At 39.0% G+C, this 23,351-nt stretch overlaps 1 protein-coding gene across 6 annotated transcripts in view; it reads right to left on the bottom strand.

Annotated features, from left to right (window-relative positions):
• PDE4D (phosphodiesterase 4D) overlaps nucleotides 1-23,351 on the bottom strand; it is a 1,308,441-nt gene that overhangs the window by 8,359 nt on the left and 1,276,731 nt on the right. For all 6 annotated transcript variants that reach the window (XM_037062899.1, XM_037062898.1, XM_037062900.1 and 3 more), the window contains 5 exons: nucleotides 10,979-11,072; nucleotides 9,462-9,634; nucleotides 8,541-8,639; nucleotides 6,008-6,172; nucleotides 4,554-4,653 (listed from right to left, as the gene is read on the bottom strand). In XM_037062899.1, the coding sequence (XP_036918794.1) occupies nucleotides 4,554-4,653; nucleotides 6,008-6,172; nucleotides 8,541-8,639; nucleotides 9,462-9,634; nucleotides 10,979-11,072 (631 nt within the window). The remainder of the gene's footprint in view (nucleotides 1-4,553; nucleotides 4,654-6,007; nucleotides 6,173-8,540; nucleotides 8,640-9,461; nucleotides 9,635-10,978; nucleotides 11,073-23,351) is intronic.

The following is a 23,351-nucleotide window of genomic DNA, read 5'->3' as shown; positions in this document are numbered from 1 at the left end:
GTGAAACCTATGACTTCATCAGTACTATGCAAGTACGAATTTCCTCACTGAAGTTCTGGCTCCCAGCTATGCAAACAGAGATGGGTAGAGTGGCAGTTTTCATGTATGTATTATTGCCTTTCTCTCTCTCTCTCTTTTTTTCTTTCTTGATAAAGCAATAGTGCTCATTTTTAAAAAGTCAGTATCTAGTCAATTTGACTTTTAAATAGTCTATGAAAGCATCTAACTATGAATATCTATAAATAATGAAACATATAAAAATAAAAAACTTTTAAACTCTAAAGGATCTTAGCATGTGATATTATTGTTTCTATAGTACAATCCTATTAAATAACATTGAAAGGAAGGCAAAATGTTTTCTGATTGGAGAAATAAATCCAAATGAATATATTACGGTTCTTTTAAGGGGGCAAATTGTATGTAGATCAGGGTCATTAACAGAAGAACTGACTTACAAAAACCTGGGTTAATCTATATGCCCTGTGGACATGAAGAAATCCAGCTATTGAGCCTACAGAATAAAAGATGAGGAGCAGTTACTTTAAGGAAGAGGCTGATCTGTGGTACGAATGCTGAGACAAAGAATCTGAATTCCACTCAAGGTAAGGATGGCCTTTCACAGAGCAGGCTGTCCAGGAGCCCTAGCCAAGCCTGCCTAGGAAAGCAGGAGCTCCTGACATTTGAGTCCAGACTGGCCAGAAAGAACAGGAGCCGATTCCTTCTCAGAAGGGTGGGCCTCTACTGCCGATTCAGCCCCTGGGGCTGTTACGCAGAGGTGGTGGTGCCTGCTGATTTTTTAGAGATGTGTGGTCACATCTCAAGGGGGGTAAGATTCTGTATTTTGGGGTAGATTCCCCCAAAGGTGGCAGTCCAGCAGTTCCAGGTAGACCCCTTAAAGGCTTAGGAATAATCAGACAGTTGCCCGCATAGTTTGCTATGAGGGAACAGAGGGCCAGGAAGGCTAGTTTATAAAACGTTTTTGTTGAAACCCTCTCATTTTTCCAATGCATTGTACCAGTCACCTCTTCCATGAAGCATTTCTTGATTACCTCAGGCAGAAGTGCCCACTTTCTCCTGTGATTCCCTGTATACCTTGTACCACTCATTTGGCATTTACCACATTTCACCGTATTTGTCATTATATGTGTACAAATCTTAGTCCTTCCCAAAGACATCCCAATTGAGTTAGAGACTAAAAACCCTATAGAAAATTAGAAATTTTTTATACAATGTGCTTGGTTATCTGGTTTCTCCTGGGTACTTCTGAACAAAACATTTTTCCTTGAAGTGGAGAAGGGAAGTCGTGATTTTAACTTAATATCCAGTGGCCAAGGACAAAGGATTAAGCGAAACAGCCTGGCTCACTTCACTCCCTTGGTTTATTCACTCCTTGTGCCCTTCACCGGCGTTGTTTCTCTCTGCCCCAGTTAGCACCATCTGATGTCAAACATTCACGCATTATGGTCGGTCATTTCTAGCAGAAGGTAAGCTCCTCAGAGCCAGGGTGTGGTCTCGTTCCCCACGCGTTCCTAGTGCCTGGGACCATATTTGGTGCAGGGAATGCCCTCAATGATTTGTTTGTTGAATACAATGATGATGGGGGAAAAGGCAGAAAACTGTACTTGAACAACAATACAAAACAATGTTAAAAAATGAAAATAAAATATGGAAAAGCCAAAAAAATATGATGTATGCAATTATTTCTATATGATGACATTTGACAAGCATGAATTTAGCCTTACTTTTTTTTTAAAAAAGATTTTATTTATTTGTCTTTAGAGAGGAAAGGAAGGAGAGAAGGAGAGAAACACCAATGCATGGTTGCCTCTCGTGAGTCCCCCGCCAGGAACTGGCCTGCAACCCAGGCATAGGGCCCAACCGGGAATCGAACCACGATCATGTGGTTCGCAGGCCCATGCTCAATCCACTGAGCCATACCAGCCAGGCCAGCCTTACTTTGAAAGGATTAGATTTCTACAGAAAAATAACATTCTACATATAATATACAAATAGAGCTATGGGAAGCTTGTTTCAAAATGAGACTATAGGGAGAAAACGTGTGTATCGATAGCTTGATCTGGCTCCACCCTAATGCAATGAAATGTCTCTGCTCTTGGAATCAAAAGCCACATGTGTTGAACACAAAGTCATGTGAGTAAATCTTTCTCCACAAAATTTAGGCATCTTTGCTAGAAACAAAAATGACCCGTTTTCCAAGTAAAACTTGATGCTGCATAGATTCTGTGTTTTGAAAATGCTTTATTGTTTGAGAAAAAATGCTCTGAGGTTTAATGCTTTTTTTAAATGATAAATAACCCTCCAGCATGTTATATTCAAAGCTTTATGAAGTCATTTGCATTTTATGGATTTATTTACATGTATTGTCCTTGCAAAAGACTTCTACAGCTTCCCAGCAGGAATTTCAACTTCAAATTTTATTCATATTCTCCCATACACCTAAATCATTTACAAAAGCTTAGCTGACTCTGCTAGATAGAAAGGATCTGTTGTGGAAGCCTCCAGCATGTCTACAATGAGTGCGCATATTATTAGTAGCAAATCATTGGGCACCTAAAATGAGCACAAGCGAAACAATGGAGACCATCGTCACAACCACGAAGCAGAGGAGCGTACGTAGACTCAGTATCAGACAGCTGAGCTCCAGTACCTCTCTACCAAAGCAAGGCTTGCAACCTCACGGAGCCTTTGTAAGACAAGATGGGTGACCCTCAAGCTCTGGGTTTGTAAATTTGATGATTAGAAGTCTTTCGGATTTTTTATTAAAGGAAACACAGATGAAGCTTTTGGCACTGGGCAAGTTGGCAGCACCAGCTCTAAGGTGCTAACACTGTGCTAGTTTGAGCCGCTGGTGCTCAATTAACACATGGGGGAAAGAGAAAACATAATGTCTATAAAAAAGAGTTTACTGCAAACTAAAAACAGTCACACAATTTTGATAGTGCATTTCACAAAGTTATTAATTATAAGTTTACAAGTTTTTAAAGGAACTCCTTTATAGCATGTTGTGAAGTCAGAATTTTTTTGTGCTATTGGCTACTGAGCCTCCCTCCTCTGCGCCCTGAAATAAAGTGCTTACTGGCATGATCCTGAATCAAAAGCTAGCTAAGGCAATGATTCTCATAATGCCCTGGGGCTCCGACCAACCCTGCGATACTTTCAGGGACCAGATGCTGCTGCTGATTCATTCTCTCAGGGATAACACAGCCTCATCATGCCCCACCCTGAAGGGCACAGCAATCCGCAGCTGCTGTGGGAACGTTCGCCTCCCAGTGTGGCTGAGGTCCCACGGAAAGGAGATCCTAGCAACACTACTTACTGAATAACAAAATACTTGAAAAACAGTTAGTTCTCCTTTCACTTCAAGCAAGTCATCAGCAAAAGTCTTAAACAGACAGCCCTGGCCACTGTCATTGTATTTGTAATTCTCCCCTAAATTTCTGCATTCTCTATCTCGGCGGGTCTCGAACTTGGGAGACCATCAGATTCATGAGTGAACCGAGAACCTGCTCGCTTCAGTCTCAGACTCCACGTACCTGATGCTCACTAGTGTCATTCTACCAGTGCCTGCCTAAGCCCATTTGCCCTTGGAGGGTCCCACAATAAAGAATAAAGCTGATCTTCATTAAAAAAATAAATGATCAGAGAATCTGGAGACAGTGACTTTATTATCAGTTGCTTTATTTTTTTTCTATTCTTAATTCTAATGTAATAATAAGGGAACATAAAATGCTGCATAGAGTAGCATACAAGAAACAACACACACTAGTCTGAGTTTTGGTTGTTATTAATTTAAATAAAAATATAAATACCTTTCTTAAAGGCAAAACATTAAATTAAAACAAAATTTTTATGAATTTGTTAAAAACCTATAAAATGAGGAACATATCAAGACATGTGCAACAATCAAAATAATAAATCAGGCCAGGCTGAGGAGAAGGACCAGTGTTCGCAGTGCTGTGTGGTCTCCCTGCTCTTCTTAGAAAGGAAATGGTCAGCCCTAACCCTCCGTACAACATGAACGCACGCAGTGGCATCTCACGTGTGTTACTATTTATGTGTTAATATTTAGTTAATCCTTCGGTGGTTCCTGAAGACCCTGTGGTGTAGGTTCTTATATGGTTGCTGGGTTATGAAATGTTATCCTGTCTGATCTTGGGTAAATAAGTAGGTTCATAGACCAAACTTGTAAAATGTACTTGGCTAGCCACACATTTTAGGAAATCTGTGACCTTCCGAATCTTTCTATATGCGAGTCACTGAAGTGCACTTTGTTAGATGGTAGTCCAGAGGCTATAAAAAGATTCAAAAATGGACTAAACATTCTAAATATTCAAACAGCATATGCCTCATGGGATACAATAATTATTTCCAGAACTAAATTACATTAACACACACTCTCATTGAAATGCATATTTACACATCTCGAAAGAACTTTATGGCTCTGGAGATACCCCCAAGTATATAAAGACCTTCATTCTAAAGTATACAAAGAAAAAATACCTTCTGCAAAAGAGAAAATTAACTCCACTTACTTGTATTGATCAGAAACTGATTTGACACACCGGGATGATCTACATCGTGTATTGCACTGGCAAAAATTGCTGCAAGAATCTCCAAATCTGTAAACACAGCCTGGAAAATCAGACAATATAGATAACATCATTATTCTGTCATAACACAAATTAAGGTTTAAACAAAGAGGAAACAGTACTCAGCAGAATTTGAACCTTCATTTTGAAACAAATGAAGTTCCAAAATGTATTATTACAATGTGTCGGGAAGAGTCCTTTTAGAAGTCATAACCTTCTTAAGTGTAATAATCTTGGAAGAAAATATTTTATTATTATTTTAAATATTATTATCATTTATGATAAAAACTTTTCCATTGGTTATATATTTTTAAACATTGCAAAAAGAGTATTTTAAATTATTTTTTAAAGAAAATAATGAACAATAATTTTCTTTCCCTTTATTCAGACCAGGGTTTCTCAACTCGAGTAGAATTCACATTTTTGGCCAGATAATCTTTGTCATGTGAAGCAGTCTTGTGTATTGAAGGAATTGTAACAGAATCCCTGACTTTTAACCATGACATGTCAGGAGCATGTACCGCCCCCCCAGTTGTGACAGGAAAAAAAGTCTCCACACATTGCCAAATACTTCTTGGGGGGATAGGGGGAGAAGGAAAAGAAGGGAATCACCCCCAGTTGAGAACCACTCACTCAAATGATGAGGTAATAACACAGTTTTATAATGAAAACAATCTGAACTATAAAATACATTAGTGAAAAAGAATCTTTCCCCAAACAATTAAGGAAATCAAATGACTTAAATAAACATTTCCTGAAACAACTTCTTGGGATTTGGTGAAACCAAAGAAGTGTTTCCTGCCCTGGCTGTATGGCTCAGTGGACTGAGTGCGGGCCTGCAAACCAAAGGGATGCAGTTTGATTCCCAGTCAGGGCGCATGCCTGGGTTGTGGGCCAGGGCCCCAGTAGGGGGAGCATAAGAGGCAACCACATACTGATGTTTCTGTCCCTCTCCTCTCTCTTCACCTCTGTCTAAAAATAATAAATAAAATCTTTTAAAAAGGGTGTTTTCTTCTAATAAGTTCTATGGAAAGAAAATCAAGGCATTGCTTGTATTTTAGAGTAATCATCCTTGAACTATACATGCAAAAGCCATCAGACTAAATTCCAGAAAAACAAATGAAAATTGAATAAGGCAGACAGATGTGTTTAAGGACTGTCCACCTGATCGTTTCCAGGAAGCAGGGTCATGAACAGATGAGTCCCTAAATACCTGGTCAACTGGCAGACAAAAGCTTCAGACTATTGATTTACCACCCCCATGTCTTTTCCTTTAAAACTCATATACTTGCAACCAAGCCCACAATCTTCTGTACTGCACACCCTTTCCTATAAAAGTTTAATGACCTTTACGAGTGGCACGGTAGTATTTTCAAGGTTTTGGAGAGCAGGTTTACCTCCAGAGCCGGCGTAGACAATAGCACGTGTGTCGACTGGACGACGTCCGCGGCGTGAATGTTGTTGTGGTAGGCCACATCGGCGTGGTAGTGGTCTTCCAGGGTCATAAGGTATGTGATTAGAGTGTCCACTGGAATTTTAAATGTTTTTAATAAATCCCGTTCCTGTAGGAAAAGAAATCCTCTTAACATGTTGTCCTTACATAAAAAGATTTTCCATAGAATGTGTTAAAAAAATCACATCTGGAAATGGAAATAGCACTCTCTCTCATAATGTCTGGTGAGGAAAATGGGAATCTTTGGTGAGATCCAGGGACTTTATTTATTTATTTTAGTGCCAAGGCTGGGAACTCTGGTCTAGGCAAAATGTTCTTTTAAAAAACTGATTATGCTGTTACAGTTGTCCCAATTTCCCCCCCTTTGCCCTCCTCCACCCAGTAATCCCCACTCCCTCCAGTGATCCCTTGCTCTGTTCATATCCACGGGTCATGCATATAAGTTCTTTGGCTACTCCACTTCCTATACTTGCTCTTAACATCTCCCTGCCTACTCGTAACTACCAATTTGCGCTTCTTAATCCCTTCATCTTTTTCACCGCTCTTCTAGGCTCCTTGTCCCACTGGCCACCTTTCCAATGTTCTCTGTATCTATGATTCTGTTTCTGCTCTGCTTGTTTGCATAATTTGTTCTTTAGATTCATTTGTTGATGGTTATATATTTATTACCATTTTAATGTTCATAGTTTTGATCTTCTTTTTCATAAGTTCCTTTAACATTTCATATAATAATGGCTTGGTGATGTGAACTCCTTAGCATTACTTTGAATTACTTTGAACTCCTTTAGCATTGTCTGGGAAGCACTTTATCTGCCCTTCTATTCTAAATGCTAGCTTTGCTTGGATACAGTAATCTAGGTCCTTGCTTTTCATCACTTTGAATATGTCTTGCCAGTCTGTTCTTGCCTGCAAAGTTTCTTCTGAGAAATCAGCTGACAGTCTTATGGGAACTCCCTTTATAGATAAATATTTATTTTTCTCTTGCTGCTTTTAAAATTCTCTTTTTATCTTTAACCTTTGGCATTTTAATTATGATGAGTATTGGTGTGGTCCTCTTTGTGTCAATCTTGTTTGGAACTCTCTGTGCTTCCTGGACATGTATGTCTATTTCCTTCTCCAAATTAGGAAAGTTTTACTTTATTATTTATTTCTAATTGGTTCCCAGTTTCTTGCTCTTTCTCTTCCCCTTCTGCCACCCCTATGAGGCAAATGTGGGAACATTTGAAGTTGTCTCAGAGGTTCCTTATACTATCTTTGATCTTTTTTGGATTCTTTTTTTCTTCTTGCTGTACTGGTATCTTTTTCATCCTTATGTTCCAAATCACTGATTTGATTGTCAGCTTCATCCACTCTGATGTTGACTCTCTATAAATCGTTCTTAAATTCAATTAGTGTATCCTTCATTTCTGCCTGAGTCTTTTTTATGCTGTTGAAGTGCCCACACTGAGTTCCTTAAGCATCCTTATAACCAGTGTTTTGACCTCTAATCTGATAGATTGCTTATCTCCATTTCATTTAGTTCTTTTTCTGGAGTTTTGATCTGTTCGTTCATTTGGGCCATGATTCTTTGTCTCTCCATTTTGGCAGCCTCCCTGTGTTTGTTTCTCTGTGGTAGGCACAGCTGCTACAACCCCCAGTCTTGGCAGTGTGGCCTAACGTAGCAGGCATCCAGTGGCACAGCCTCCCCTGTCACTAAGCTGTGTACTTGAGGTGTGCCTTCTGTGTGGGCTGAGTACTCGCTCCTCCTATAGACGAGTCTTGACTGCTGTCAGCAGGTCAATAGGAGGGACTTCAATCCAGGGACTTTAGAGATAAAAGCAGTGTTGAGTGGTCCTTCAGAAGCCCAGCGGTGCTTACTTAACTCAAGATGTATGGTGTGAGCTGCCAGTTATAAAAGTGTCTGTGTCCCATAATCATTAAGTTCGTCTGAATCTAGTGCCTGACTCAGCTACTGACTAGATCACATCAGTTGAAATGCAACACCCTTTCTAGGGCTGTAATCTGCCATCCCAGGCCTAGAGTCACTACAGCCTCAAGTCCTCATCTAAATCTGAACCCTGCACTGGGACACAGGGAGCTCAACAAGAACGAGAAACCGGTGTGAAGGAGAGGGCGGTTCACAAAACTGTGAAGAAATTACATCTGAAGGCTAGTCAGCAGGGGCAGAGGCATTTTTTTAGTTAATACTCTGTTCTCTAGGGAGTCAGGGGCATGTGGATGATTTTTAAACTATTATTTTAATGAATCATTTCAATTTTCCCCACATATCTTTTTCTTATGGAAAAAAATTAATAACATTGGTTTATTTGTATTTTGCCCACATGTCAACTGTTCTGTATTCTTATTATTTCCCAGGTAAGAAGACAAAAAAGAGAAAAGTACAAAATATGCAGAAGACGGTGAGTAGCAAAGACGACAAAATGCATGTACCAGGCGCAGCCCAGACACGAAGCCATGGAGCCGCGGAGCCCCATTACCTGGAAGATGGTGTGCATGATAACAGTCAGAGGCCGGTTCCCAGACAGCTCTGCGATTCTGAACACGTGAAGGCCCCATTTGTTCACATCTTCTAGTTCCTGGGGTGAAAGAGAGGCAGAAAAAATCAGAAAGCGAGGTAGACCATGAACCAATGAACACATTCATTTAAAAATTACTGACTTTAATGTAAAGGAAGTTAGATTTTTAAAAACTGATTCATTTTAAATGTAATGGATGCACCACCTAAGTACAGGCACACTTCAGGCAAATTCACTCAGACGTACTAAAAACTGAGTAGTATTGCTTAACCTCCTGTCTTTGACAATACAACACATTTACATACTTTTGATATAAATTTCAAATAATTTCTTCAATAGATAAGATCCATTCACAAAAACTTTATCTATTCTTCTGACAACAGAAGAGATAATAGATGTCTAACTATTTAAGGTTAAACAGTAAAATGCAGAAGTAAAAAGGAAAGAACACACAGTACAAACCACCTGTGTATATTCACATATTAGTAAAACCCAAGTAATATAGAAAGAACTTTTTTTTTTTTAATATTTTATTTATTTATCTTTAGAGGGGAAGGGAAGGAGAGAGGAAGGAAACATCAATGTATGGTTGCTTCTGGTGCATCCCCTGCAGGGAACTGACCCCTGCTGGAAACTGGCCTGCAACCCAAGCATGTGCCCTGAATGGGAATCGAACCGTGATCGTGTGGTTCCCAGGCCCGCGCTCAATCCACTGAGCTACACCAGTCAGGGCCTAGAAAGAACTTTATAAACTGCACTCCTGTCTTCAGAAAAATCCCCTATAAGCTGATGAACTTGTCTATCCACTAAAAGAGAAGGAATCAAAATCCGTGAAAAGGCATTGCTACATATCTGTGATCGTGAGCCTTGACATTTTCCCACCTTTGCGAGGACGTCCTCTTGCTCCGTTTTAACCCCGAACCTCGGGATGCTCGAGTTGGTCAGGCTGGAGCTGTGCGTCAGCTTCTTGACCCCGCTGATCTGAGACATCGGCCTTTTCTTCTTCTCCTTTTCCTTCTGAGTTGGAGAAGGAATTTCCACCTCATGTTGCTTATCTTAAAAACAGAGAAAAGAGTCTACATTTACTCTTACTGCCACCTGGGCCTTTTAAAAAAGCATAACATATGTAACCGCACAGGTTTTAAATTATCATTGTATGTTGCAGGAAATATTTCCAGGTAAAGCTCCTTTTAGAGAAGCTGAGTATTTACAGCTTGATGTGGACTTAATTTGACACCGCAAATTAAGCAACTAAATCTCACTGCAAAGTAATTCACATCAAATGTATTCACTGGTTACTACTTTGATAGGATGCTCTAATTAATTTTTTTCAACACTTATCATGAGAGTAAACTTGGAAAAGGCAAAGCACATTGGTCATTTCCACTGTTCATCAACTCCATTCCTATCTGAAATCCACTCAACGCCTGCAAAACTGCTCTTGTCAAGTAAGGAAATGGGAGCCACTTCCTGCGTAAGTATAAAAACAGCAGTGAAAACCCGACAGCTTACAGAAATGGATCACACTGTGGGAGTTAAAACGGCTTATCTGAATGACTTGGATCAGTCCGCTATTCCACATCTTCTACACTATAGTGAGATGGCAGTTATGATGTAAGAAGGTTTTATGGGAAGTACAGAGAATCTCCAATGTTCTCTGATAGGTCAACATTGGATTCACAAAAGCTGTTCTTTCCAAATAAAAGACACAAGATGTATCAGTACATTCATCCCTGATTGGGTGAAGCTCCTCTAACTCCTCCTTGCACATACTGTATGTTGTAACAGTGACTATGCTAGTAAGACAGTCAGCAATTTGGTTTTCCAAGTAAAGTCGAATCAAGGACATGTACAAGTTACTGACGTTCACTTACTGCATTTTTCTTCTGTGAATGGGCGGTGGGAGTGGCGCTGTCCCATTCACAACTCTGGGCTATTGTTATCAGCAAGCGTTTCTTTAGCAACTGCATTCTATCTCTCTGCTTCATCAGTTTACCCGGCATGGTATCCATTAGACCATCAACCCACTGAGGGCAGGGACCATTTCTAGTTTATCATTAAATCTACTGCCCAGCAAATGGCTGGTGCCGAACAAGAATTTGTTGAATGTATGTATAGATAGATCTCTCTGAAAAATATATTTTGCAGTTTCATACTTTGGCACTATATACCTTTAATTCAGAAAATCCCTAAAGTCCTGGATAAAACTAAGAGATAAAAAATGTATTTTGTCACGTGAGTTCTAAAGCTTAGAGGCTTGAATTATTAATATAATGAATAAAAACAAATGAAATCCCTAACACTTGATTTCCAAAATTAGTTGGTGCCCTCATCCATGTCCCCCAAAACAAAGAACCTGAGACGAAATCCTAAAAGTGCAGTTAGATTGTCGCTCTCACCTAAGAACGTGTTGGATATGTACTCAGACACCTGGTTTCCAGACCGACTCATTTCAGAGAGATGGGTGAGCTCCCGATTGAGCATCCTTTTAAACTGAAACAGATCAAATAAAATAAGATGAACATTTAAGTGAAAGAACGTAAGCATGTGCTAAGATACAGAAAATATGCCCAAAGAATTTTTAAAGTGTCCCGACACCTTGGACGGGTGCTACGTGACGGAACTTTCTGCAGTGACAGAAAGATCCTACGACCTATGCTATGTGTTACACTGACCGCTAGCCACATGGGGCTAGCAAGCACTTATATTGTAGCTAGAGCAAAAGAGAGCTGAGTTTTGAATTTTATTTAATTTTAATTTAAAGGGCATTAAAAATAAAGTGTTATTAGTATTTAGAGAAGAACCCCCCCCCCATTGATAGGCACACAAAAGGCTGCCATCCAATAAAATGTGGTTTAATTTGTATGAAACTGTCATTAGCAGAAATGAGTATGTGTATGGGTCAGAGGTTAAACTGTAGTCTTTTACCCCAAAGCAAAACCAAACACACTTGAGTATGCTTCCAGAATTATGGAGAAATAAAATATTTGAATGGATACTATACAATGTTTCCTTCCTGAAGTTCTTTCCAAGTAGGGAGGGTAAGATTTATTGGCTCTCAGCATCCATAGAATTTCTCCAATGTTCTCTGATTTCCATTGGAGAAAGCCATTTCCCAAAGTCACATTTATACAAAACAGGCCAGTTTTCAATACTTTACTTCATTACTTCACAGTTTTGTTTTAACTGATGCCACCGTGCCCATTTTATCCAAAGAAACCCTGGGATCTACCCGCCACCACCACACAGCGTTTGATTCCACAGTTCCCAGAGATGTTACGCTTTCCCGTCACCAACTGCTCCTTCCTGTCTTCCTCGGACTCTCAAAATTGCCTAATTAGGCCTTTTAACACACCTTAATATTTCTCCTAATGTACAAAAAATAAATATTTTTCTATATATACAGTAACTGTCCTGTTAGATACTTGATCTAAAAAGTCACATTTTATTCTAATATTTAGTTGCCTTTAAAATTTTGAATTTCACTGTAAGTTATCATTAAAGTCTGGGGGGAAGAAAGTAGTGTGCTTATCATTTGGTGATATTTAAAATGTAATTTGGACACAGTATTTAATCAGTTTATTAGGATTAAAAAGAAAAAAGCCTTTTTCTCTGCATAAATCACACCACACGGTGTTCTAACTCAAGATAATTTGGCAAATTACTTCCAAAGTCAATCTTGTTGACCATGTAGATTAGGTGTAAGAATTTATCACCACAAAACACTAAGGAAAATCAATAAAAACATTTCAATAGACTACCAGATACAAGAAATGCTTATTAGCATTATCCTGTAGCCCAAACTGAACTGGCCATCCCAACACAAATTCCTTTGGTTGTTAATTTACAAGTATAGAGAGCTTATTCTCAGACTCCAAAATATCAAGTTCACTTTCTTTATGTACTTCTTAATAATTTGTCTCTGATGATAAATTGCACATGTGATATAGAAATCTAGAAATAAATTTAGAAATCACGTCTATCCCCACTGCTCAGAGATAAGCACACATAATTAGCTATACCTCCTCCTTTGCATTGTTTCACTGTATGGATGTACATCTCTTAAATTGGCGTCATGCAGTGTACAAAACGTGAGTTGTTAATTTTCACTTAGAACTATATATTATGATTCGCTGGGGAAAAATACATTTGGGGGCCTTCTAAGAATACTTCCTCACGAAGACATTTACAATAGTGTTCAAAACATTTTCTGTCAATCTTTTATACAGTTATATTTTCTTAAGTTACAGGCTATAAACTAATTAAATGATCTGATATAAAGTGTCTTGTATTTCTCCCGGCACATAAGCACTCCGCATTATTTGAGGTCTTTCTATTTCCCTGCGTCTTTTACAGTGATGTCTGATTTTCATTACCGCAGGACAAACAGATGTAAGAGCTGGATATAGTTATGCCCATAAAAGTACCTATCTCAATATCTAGCTCCCCTACTCATTCCAATAAATAAGTTGGGTTATTATTCATACAGGAAATAGTCACCAGGCTTAAAAATATAGCAATAATATGATGCATAAGACTCAAAGTAAATCCTTGCTTAACAAAAAAAATTTACTTTCGGAAAAAATCTTTAGGCAAATGTTTTCAAAAGAGTCTGCTAAACATTTTAAACATACATTTAATGAAATAGCTCTGTGATCGGAAACTGTCCATGCTATGAACTAACAGTTGCTAGGAAGAGCTGCCCAGTCAGGACAAAGTCTTTTTTATAGGATGGGAAATAGGCAAGGCTTTCAGCTGCTCCCGGCCTCTCCAGTCTATGCAGGAGCCCCACTGACCACCTGTGCTCCATGCGTTTCTCTCCGTGTAACTCAATGCAAGCTGGAGGGGTGGTTGGGAAAGTTAGATGGGGACCTGGTTGCCTACAGAACTACCTTCCATCTTGTAAGCAACATGATATGAGGAATATGTTGCCATATGCTAAAGCTGAAAAACTGCATGGGACCTGTAGGTTCCCTACACAAATGCTTGAGTTTACCTGGAAGAATGTAGAGAAAGAAGTGAAACTTTCATGGTAGTATGCTTATGTAAGTCATCAAAATAGCCAGTCAGTACACACAACCAAGGCAATAAACGCCAGTGAAAGGAATCCACTGTGCAGACTGATAAATTACAGATTGTGCATCCCACGGGTTATTCCTGCATCATATCTAATTCCCAGACTACTCTTCTGCCTTTGTTCAAAACCCAGAAGCCTGGGGTGGAGAAATCGTTCAGTGCACACCTATCTCCCCACCAAGGCAAGTGAGGGGCTCCAAGGAAGTCAACATTTCTTGTAACACAACTAGAAGAGACAACATTTTAGGCAGTCCCCTTTCTTCCCAAGGGAATGGGTAGGGGAGCTCACCCAAAGACAGTCTCTGAAGAGTCAATTAAGCGATAACATAACATTTTCTAAAAGGAATTAAAATGGCCTCCCTTTTTTTGCTATCTGTATGAAACTTTGAGTCCAGGAAGGCAAAATAATAACCACAGTGCTTTCTCAACTGGCAGCTGATGTTACAATCTGATTTTGGAGTGTATAGGTGGATATAAAGGACAAAAAACCATTCAACAATGATTTTTTTCCTGGGTGCAGAAAGATGAATATTATTATTTTTATTGTTGCTCATGTAAGTGTGAATTTCTCTCATTTTTAAGACTGCTACCTATTATTTGGATTTCTATGTAAAATTACTGTGAGAAGGAAAATGATTTAGAAAAAGTGATAAAATGCATTTCTCCTAGAATAATGTCAATTTGCAGATTTAGAAGAGATAAAATATAGAGCTGATTTTCAAAAGATCTGGTAGCAGAGTGCAGAACAATTTATTTGAGCTTTTAGATATTTTTAAAAGCGACCTCTAAATATTTTCTGATGATGAATTATTTCGATTGGTCATTATCTAAACAGTCTGAAAGAATATATAGAATCATTGTTGCAGCAAAGAAAAGAGAAGATTTCCAAGTTAAGGCTTCCAAAGCCTTTGTTCTCATTTGCGTTGCAGAGTCTGCCTGCAGCGTGTGCAGCACAAAGGGAAGCAAAGTGCAGTTGAATCGAACGCTGCATTTTGCTGTTTAAACTCCAGTCCCTTGATTTAGTCTACATTTAAGACTGTTGAGGAGGAAAAATAAAATAATTAAAAACTTTAAGATTCTTAAATTCAACCCTTCTATTTCTGTATTTGTGCCCATGTGCTACTGGGTACATTGTATATTCTCCTAGTATATGATTAAGAAGGTGGTAAAGGTTAACATCTAGAAAATGCTTGTCCCACCCCCACCCCCGCCACATAATATTCTGTTAAAAGTCATTTAAATATGCCACACTGTGATACACTATGCGTTTGGTAGATATCAGCATTAAAAGCTAAAATAAATGTTGCATTGGCAATACAATAATAATACGTATAAGACTCAATATATTTATATTTGTCCTTCTTAAGGGAAATAATTAGTTCTTGATACGATACTGTTTTTAGTCTAAGGCCACACCACCCTGAATGCACCTGATCTTGTCTGATGTTATATTGTTTTTAGCAATATAATATTAAAACATAAACAAAGCTGTCCAGTAAAAATTTTCCTCAAAAAGATACAGACTAAAAATCTATGCTGAGAATTCTAGAGGTATTGTTCATAATCATAATACAAGTGTGAAACCCTTCAAAGATGTACCCAATATGAACTGTCTGAAAGCTAAGAGATGAATTATGGAATTATGAGAGTTTCCTTTATTACCCTTTATACTTTTCTATATTAAAAATTTAGCCAAGAAGTGGCTATCAAAATTTAAATGAAAAGCTGCATTTTACAAAAACAATAAAAAAATTTGGACTGTCCACAGATTAAAAGGGAGGTGGGGAATCATAACTACCTGGACAACTAAAACTGAAATGTTTTCTTAGAATGCAGGAAAGTCTCATAGCAAAGTGTAAATTTTCCTTTAAAAAGAAACAAAGAAAGTAAAACAATATTTCAACCTGAGTTTTTCAAGTAATGAAAAAGGATTGTTAAAAATAAAGCGTTACTGTGATCCACTTAAACACTCAAGAATGAGTTTCAATTTCTGAAGGGGATGCTGCATTTAGGACTGAAGGTCTTCCTGCCTCCTGCCTCTGTTGCAGTGACCACCAGGCTGGGGCTGCTGGGGGCGTGCCAGGAGCCTGCTGGCCAGGACCATGACTGTTACTCACTTCAGCATATTAATCCATTTCTTCAGATTAACAAAAGTAGCAGTATCATATAACATACATTTCTTCAAGGGTTACGAGTAGATAATCAAGGTTTCATTTTAAAAACATATCACTTAAAAAGTCAAGTAATGTCAATTTTTAAATGCCATCTAGATCTTTACATCTGAAGGTGAACAAAACACGCTTTTCATCAGGTTAGACTAGTGCAGGTTTTTAGAAAGAGCCACTAATTAATTTTGTATAAATTTTAAGTGCTACAAACTGGAAGCGATAAACCAGTATAAGTCATTTTGCTCAGTAACTTATTGCCAGTGGATTTATTTACTTGCCTTGCAATTAATACACTTGATATTTACAAGCATAACTCAAACCACGCAACATGACAAGCAGAAGAGCCACTGTACACTAAAAAGCTATTTTAACGTGCCAACTACAACTAAGAGAAGTTACACAATTTCTCCTTATTTTGGCTACTAAAAACACGTATTTCTTCTGCAGTTGCCTCTAAGAAAAAGTAAAAGATTGCTTAGAAAGCTTAACTCCATTGTAATTTATTACAACTATCAGTTACACAGAGTAATCAGGCTAAATAAATCTTACCTTTATGTAGCCCCAAGACACTGACAGTAAGTAGTTTGCTTCAGGCATGTTTGATTGATTATATAGAGACAGTAAGTTCTGAAACATATATATCTTCAAAACCTTGATAGTTTAATCTCCACAACCCTCGCTCAAAGTGTGTGGGTTTTTTAAAGATTATTGGAAATTAAGTATATATAAGAAAGCCTTGCATTAGATCCCATCTAACATCCAGCCGTCTTCCCATTGAACACATGCCATTTGTAAAACTCCAGAATGGAACAGCATTCAGTAACTATTCTGAGTAAAGAAAATTCATGTGAAAAGGAAATATCTAAAGATCTAAAGGTCTGCATCGTTCTCTCCCTGAGCTCCCAGGATTAATGAATAATGTATGCCAATATGCTTAGCTGCAAGAAAGACAAGTTCTATCAAAAGCTACCAAATAAGGAACTGCGGAGAAGCTGGCAGCAGTGACAAGAAACCCCACCCATAAAACCTCAACTATGCACCAATTGCGCTCCATCTCTGGATCTATCAGGACAGGAGGCATGGACTAGGCCCAGGGTGCTTCGTGATTGGTCGGCGAGGGCAAACCCCTGAGGAGGCGAGTTTCCTCCTCCTCACCTTTGGTACAGGCAGTTTAAAAATGGTATCCCTACAGCTGAGGCAGCCACAGAAAAGGATGAGTGGGGTTTCCCTCTCACAGTGATGAATAACAACCACGAAATACTTCAAAACTCACAGCTCACTCTCAAATAAGAATTGCCAATCCTTATGGAATCATTTCTATGAATTTTAATATTCTCTGACTTCTCTATCTTCAAAATAAAAACTGCTCTGAAAATGGCAATGAGGCATTTGAATTGCTTCTCTCTCCCACATCCAAAACAAAACGAGTGGCTTCCCCGATGACACAGACACAACAAAGTCCTGCCTCCATCCAACATAAAAGAATAGTGTGGTTATAAAATACAGTTAGTGTCCAGAATTCACAAGCGGAAGGGACACATGTCCTCACTGGCAGTACACGGCGGCTCTCAGCTCCCTTCGTTAACCTTACTTATTAGGCTCCTACATTACTAAGGTACCATGAAGAGGGGATTTAAAGATAGTTTATCTATTGATGCCCCTTCTATTGGGCTGTTCTAAAAACATCTTAAAAGAATTTGATGAAAGGTCTACTAAGAATACAGACTGAGTTCAGATCCTTTAGGGCACAGCCCTCAACACATAATTTCCTCTTGGTGCGTCAGTGGGACCAACAAGTGATGCGTTGTGACCTTGGAGGGTGTCCTAAGAAGTCCTGCAGCTTTCACCTGGGTCTCCTTGAGTGTGCTACTGGGATCCCTGAGCCACTCTGTGAGAAAGTCTGACTGTTCTAAGACTGCCAGGTTATGAGGAAGCCCATGCTGATTTATGACAAGGCCACTGGGAGAGTGTGAGAGAGGGACAGAGAGAGAAAGAGAGGGAGGGAGGGAGGGAGGAAGAACACACTTACATGTAAAAAGTAACTGTTCTAGGCTCAGATAACCGTAAGTGACTTTTCTACCTGCACGACCGGTGGTTGGGACCTGCAGCCATTCCCAGGAAGGACTGCCCCGTGTATCCAGGACGTCTAGCTTCCCTGGCTTCTGCCCAGGAGGTTCCAGGAGCACTCCCCAATAAGCGTACCCTGAAGGTGTCCCCCAGTTTGTGAAGGATCACCATTCCAGTTGCTTCATTTGCCTTGAACTGTGACCCCCTAAATCAGGAGGATGCGTGAGGCAGGAAGCAGAGCTTCTTTCTTTACACTTCTCAAAGTAGTCGGTGAACTGCAGACACAGACAGTTTCAACTGTACGCCCCCAATCTGCTGCAGTAAGGGTGATGATGATAACAAGGCATCTTTTTTTAAAGCTCTGATTTAAATGAAAACGCATTTCATTTTTCCCATCACGAGAGCCAGAGTAGGAGCTCCTTCCCACTGCCACGGAGGTGGCAGCCTGCAGAGGAATCTAAATGATGCAGGCCAGGGCAGGGCCGGACAGATACACCTCTTAGTGTCAGACTTGGCTTCTGAAAATTTTAACAATTCTGTACTGGGTATGACACCACATTTAGTAAGCATCGGTTATGTACCAAGAGCTTTCTGTATCTTATCTGTAACCTCTGCAACATCCCCACTTTAAGGTGAAAAGGCAGGCACTCAAATATTCAGTAACTCGCCCTTTGGGATGGGGCTGAGAGGCAAACCCAGGCTCCTCTTAGTCTTTGCTCTTCACGGTGTATGAATAGTTCATCACAGGCTGATGCAAGTCTGTGATAAATGGCATGGATTTAGGAGTGGACTCATTCATCCCTAATCCTGTGCTGACTTCACAGCTTCTTGAGGGAAAGGACCACAGCTCTCACTGCGGTCAGCTCTCTGGACAGAGTGGATCTTACCAACTGCAGTCAGGAGGCTGGTGCCTAGGCAAAGGCAGCCACACTGACAATGAGACCTACTCGCCTGCTGGATTGGAGTGCTATGTGAGAAAGACACAGGTGCCCTCACATAGCTAGAACTCCAATTCCTGACCGGGGGTCCTCTGCTCTCGAACACCCAGAGGTTTATATACGAATGTATGTGTCTACACTGAAACAGAAAAAAATTTTCCTTCGGCATTTAGTTTTTCTCCTTTTATGTCTTTCTCTAAAATCTCCCAGATTTTAGACTCCTCAGAATCTCTGATGTCACCCCTCTTTTATTCTTCCTTTTTACTGATACCTCAAGCAATCATCAATCTTTCTGGGCTATTTTAGGATATTTAAAATTCTGCTGATGGAATTGTGATCAAATACTGGCATCACTGACTTTGTAATACAGGTCAAGAGAGATAAGACACATTCCAGAATAAGGAAAAAAAATAACTAGGTGAAACTGAGGCTCAGAAGGTCAAGTGTCTCACCCAAGGTCACAAAGCCAAGTAGCAGAGTCGATCTGAACCCAGGCTGTTTGGCGTTAGAATACTCTAAATTACCAAAAAAAGTATTTCAGGCATTAATCTATATTTAGTGTAGAGTTTATAAACATTATGCCTTTAACATAATAAATTCCAAGCTATGCTAGATAGTACTATGCTTTAAATATTTAAGAAATTTAAAATAGACAAGTGTATTAACTTTTAGATTTCTCGAACCTAACAGATTTTCCTGGTAACAGCATGTTTTTGGTAGAACTTGTACCTTAGGAAAATATTTTATTCTACATTCAATCTTTATTTCTTTTACACCTTCCTACGTAACGTCAAATTTCTGGGAGTTGTTATTCATCCAGGAGCAAATCTGTACAAAGTGGGCTCTCACATATCCAATACTGCTCAGCTCAACACATGCGAGTCTGACTGCTAAATGCTCCTAGAAGAATTCTGAGAGAAGGATATGAAACACAGTAACTAGAACATACCAGTGTCTTTAACAATCACTGAGTGTTTCTTCTATTTCAATTACCTTAAAAGTGGTGTTAGAGGAAGACAAAAATCTAGGATTAATTTATAACCTATATTTTAGATAACAATTTAAAATCTAATTTTTCATCATAAAAGCTGCATTTTCTTTGATTAGTGTTAATAGTACAAAAACAACCTTAATGTAAGTAAATCCGCTAAATGTGTTTGTGTTTACTGCCCTCTAGTGATAATGGGTCTGAATGCGATTTGAGGAACAGCTTTGTTCCGAGGAGTCATGTCGGAAAATAAAAAACGTACCTTACAAACACTATACAAAATCAGGAGGCACTCCAGGCTGGTTTCAGTCCTTGGTGATTAAGGAAATAAAAATTAAAGGTGTGATGCCACTCCATACTAGAATGGCTGAAAGGAGAAGTACTGGCAATATGAAACGCTGGCCAGGATGCAGAGCAAACGGAACTCTCAGACGCTGCTGGAGGAAATGCAAAACGGTCTAACAACTTTTAGAGACAGTTTGGCACTTCCTTGCAAAGCTCACAAGAACACTGACTATATGATTCAACAATCCCACCCCTAGTTATTTACCTAAGAGAAATGAAGACATAAATCCATACAAAAACCTATATGCAAATGTTTATAGCAATTCTATTCTTACCAGCTGAAACCTGAAAATAGCCCAGATAGCAATGGATGAATGGATAAACAAATGGTGGTACATCCATCAACTAAATACTAGAAAGCAATAAAAAGAAACATATTACTAATACATGCAACAGGTTACTAGTGGATGAATCTCAAAAGCAATATGCAAAGTGAAAGAAGCCACTTACAAAAGGCTACAGATATGCTGTATGATTTCATTCACAGGACACTCTGGAGAGGCAAAGCTACAGGGGCAATCAGGTCACTGGTTGCCAGTGACTGGGAGAGGAGGGAGGGGAACGACTACAAAGGAGCAAGCGAAAACTTCTTGGGTGATGGAAATATTCTGCATCTAGATTCTGGTGGTAGTCATCCAGTTGTATACATTTGTCAAAATGTACTCAACCACACCTAAAAAGGGTATATCTTGCCATGTGTAAAGTTTAGCTCAAAATCCAACTTTAAAATAACATTTTGACCCTTTCAAAGAGCTCCACCATTACGTCCCCAGCAAATAGGCATGTCTGTCTGAAGTCTAAGTTAGCTTTGAATAGTACAATACTGTATATGGTAAATTCCTATTCATGAAAAGCCTTATTATCCTCATAGCTATTAATATAGCATTTTTATTTAATCCTTTGGAATAAAAAATTCCCTAAGATATTTTAAATATTTTTCTGCTTTCTTAAACAAATAAACTGATCTTAATTATTTCATGGTGATCCCGGGCCATATTTACTCACCCAATAATGAACAGTCAAAGGATATTTATTTTACTGTATGTTCATTCTAGGCCAAGCACTATGCCAGCTGTAAGAGATTAAAATATAACAATCCAGCGAAGTGGGTAGAGCTGTTCGCAGAAAACTGAATAGTCTAGACTGATGTTCCATTTCTGAATTCTTCTCTCACTTTTTCATAGGCTTTCGTTTTTTGAGTCCTTGGTTGTCCGTCTTTTGTCCTTACGGCCAGTACAGACCAGCCTGCACACAGTCAATGAACCATTCATTTCCCCCAGTTTCTTACTGTGGGGTTTTGTTCAAGGCAGCGTTTCCCAGAAGGTGTTGTAAAGAACAGCAGCTCCATTCTCAAAGAAGACAATCAGTGTAAAATAAACTTGACATTGTGCTGACCTTCTTGGGGATGGTGTTCACTATTAGCATATTAAAGGCTTTACTAAGAACAGTAATAAACAACCTTTTACATTTTGTGTAACCTAGGATTTCTCAAACTTATTTTACTACCTCATTCTGCTTTCTTCATATTAACAAGCATAACCCAAAATACTAGGGTTTCACTGAAAATTCTTGTGAAAAGTAATGGGCTTAAATATCAAAAATTTTTTAGGATGATTATTTACTTATTCACTGAACAAAATACAATATAAAACAGATAATATGTGTCAGCATGGGTGACACAAGAATGAATAAGACAGAAAATTCCATGTTCATGTAAACCTTGGACTCTTGAGGCAGAAAGACAAAAAACAAGCCTTACACCCCCCCCAAAAAAGAGACAAACATGCTGAATAAAGAAAAGGGGTAACATAATACTGCAATGGTGGACTATTAAATAGTCGGGACAAGCTGCACAGAGCAGGTAATATCTGAGATGAGACCCTAATGACTAGAAGGAACCAACCAGAAGACAGGGGATGGGGCAGAGCTTTCTGAACAAGGGCTGAACGAGCAGAACAAGCACGGCCAGCATGAGGGAACAAGTATACAGGATGAGGTTAGGGGAAGGTCAAGGTAGGGCCAGGTCAAGATCATGTGGTTCCTCATGAGCTTTCCAGAGGGAGTGGAATACCACCTGGCAGGTTCTGAGCAGGGAGTGACATGACGTGATTTACACTTTAAAAAGTCGTCTCTGGAGAGGACGGTTTGTGGAGGGGCAACAGCAGATGGAAGAACGGAGGAGGCACTTGAGGAAGAGCTAACAAGACTCGAATGCTGAGTAGAGGTGTGTTATGTTCTCGGTTGGGTTTATTCCTGGGTACTTTATTATTCACTTTGAAACAATTGTGAATGGCATGGTTTTCTTTCTTTCTTTTTTAAAACTACGTTATTGTTATTCAATCACAGTTGTCTGGATTTTCTACCCCGCTTCCAAACCAACCTTCCTCCCTTGCTTCCACCCTCCCCCTTGGTTCTGTCCATGTGTCCTTTATAGTAGTTCCTGAAAACCCCCACAATCCCTTCCCCCCACTCCTCTGGCTGTTGTTAGATTATTCTTAATTTCAATGTCTCTGGTTATATTTTGTTTGCTTTTTTCTTTTGTTGATCATGTTCCAGTTAAAGGTGAGATCATATGGTATTTGTCCCTCACAGCCTGGCTTATTTCACTTAGCATAATGCTCTCCAGTCCCATCCATACTGTTGCAAAGGAAAATGATTAAGACTGAAAATAAACCAGAAGATACAAATAAGTGAAAGCACATACCTTGTTCATGGATAAGATGAATTAACATCATTAAAACGTCCATACTACCCAAAACAATCTATAGATTCAACACAATTTCTATGAAGATTCCAATGAACCAGAACAAATATTTCAAAAATGTATATGGAACCACAGAAGGCCCTGCATAGCAACAGCAATCCTGAGAAAGAAGAACAAAGTTGGAAGAATCATGCTAGCTAATATGAAACTATTCTACAAGGCCACAGTAATCAAAATAGCATGGTACTGACATAAGAAAAAAAACCACCTAAACCAATGGAAGAGAGTAGAGAGCCCAGAAATAAACCCACACCCTTTATAGACAGAGAAAGCAAGCACATACAATGGGCTAAAGATTGTTTGTTCAATAAATGGTGGTGGGAAAATTGGACAGATATGTGCAAAAAATAAAACTAGACCACCTTCTTATACCACACTCAAGAATAAATTCAAAATGGATCAAAGGCATAAATGTTAAACAAAAAA

This window comes from Sturnira hondurensis, unplaced genomic scaffold (genome assembly GCF_014824575.4).
Source record: "Sturnira hondurensis isolate 20B ecotype Veracruz unplaced genomic scaffold, ASM1482457v3 Scaffold0014384, whole genome shotgun sequence".
Taxonomy (NCBI): domain Eukaryota; kingdom Metazoa; phylum Chordata; class Mammalia; order Chiroptera; family Phyllostomidae; genus Sturnira; species Sturnira hondurensis.
The sequence above is the reverse complement of the archived record's forward strand: the minus strand, read 5'-3'. Positions and strand labels throughout refer to the sequence as shown.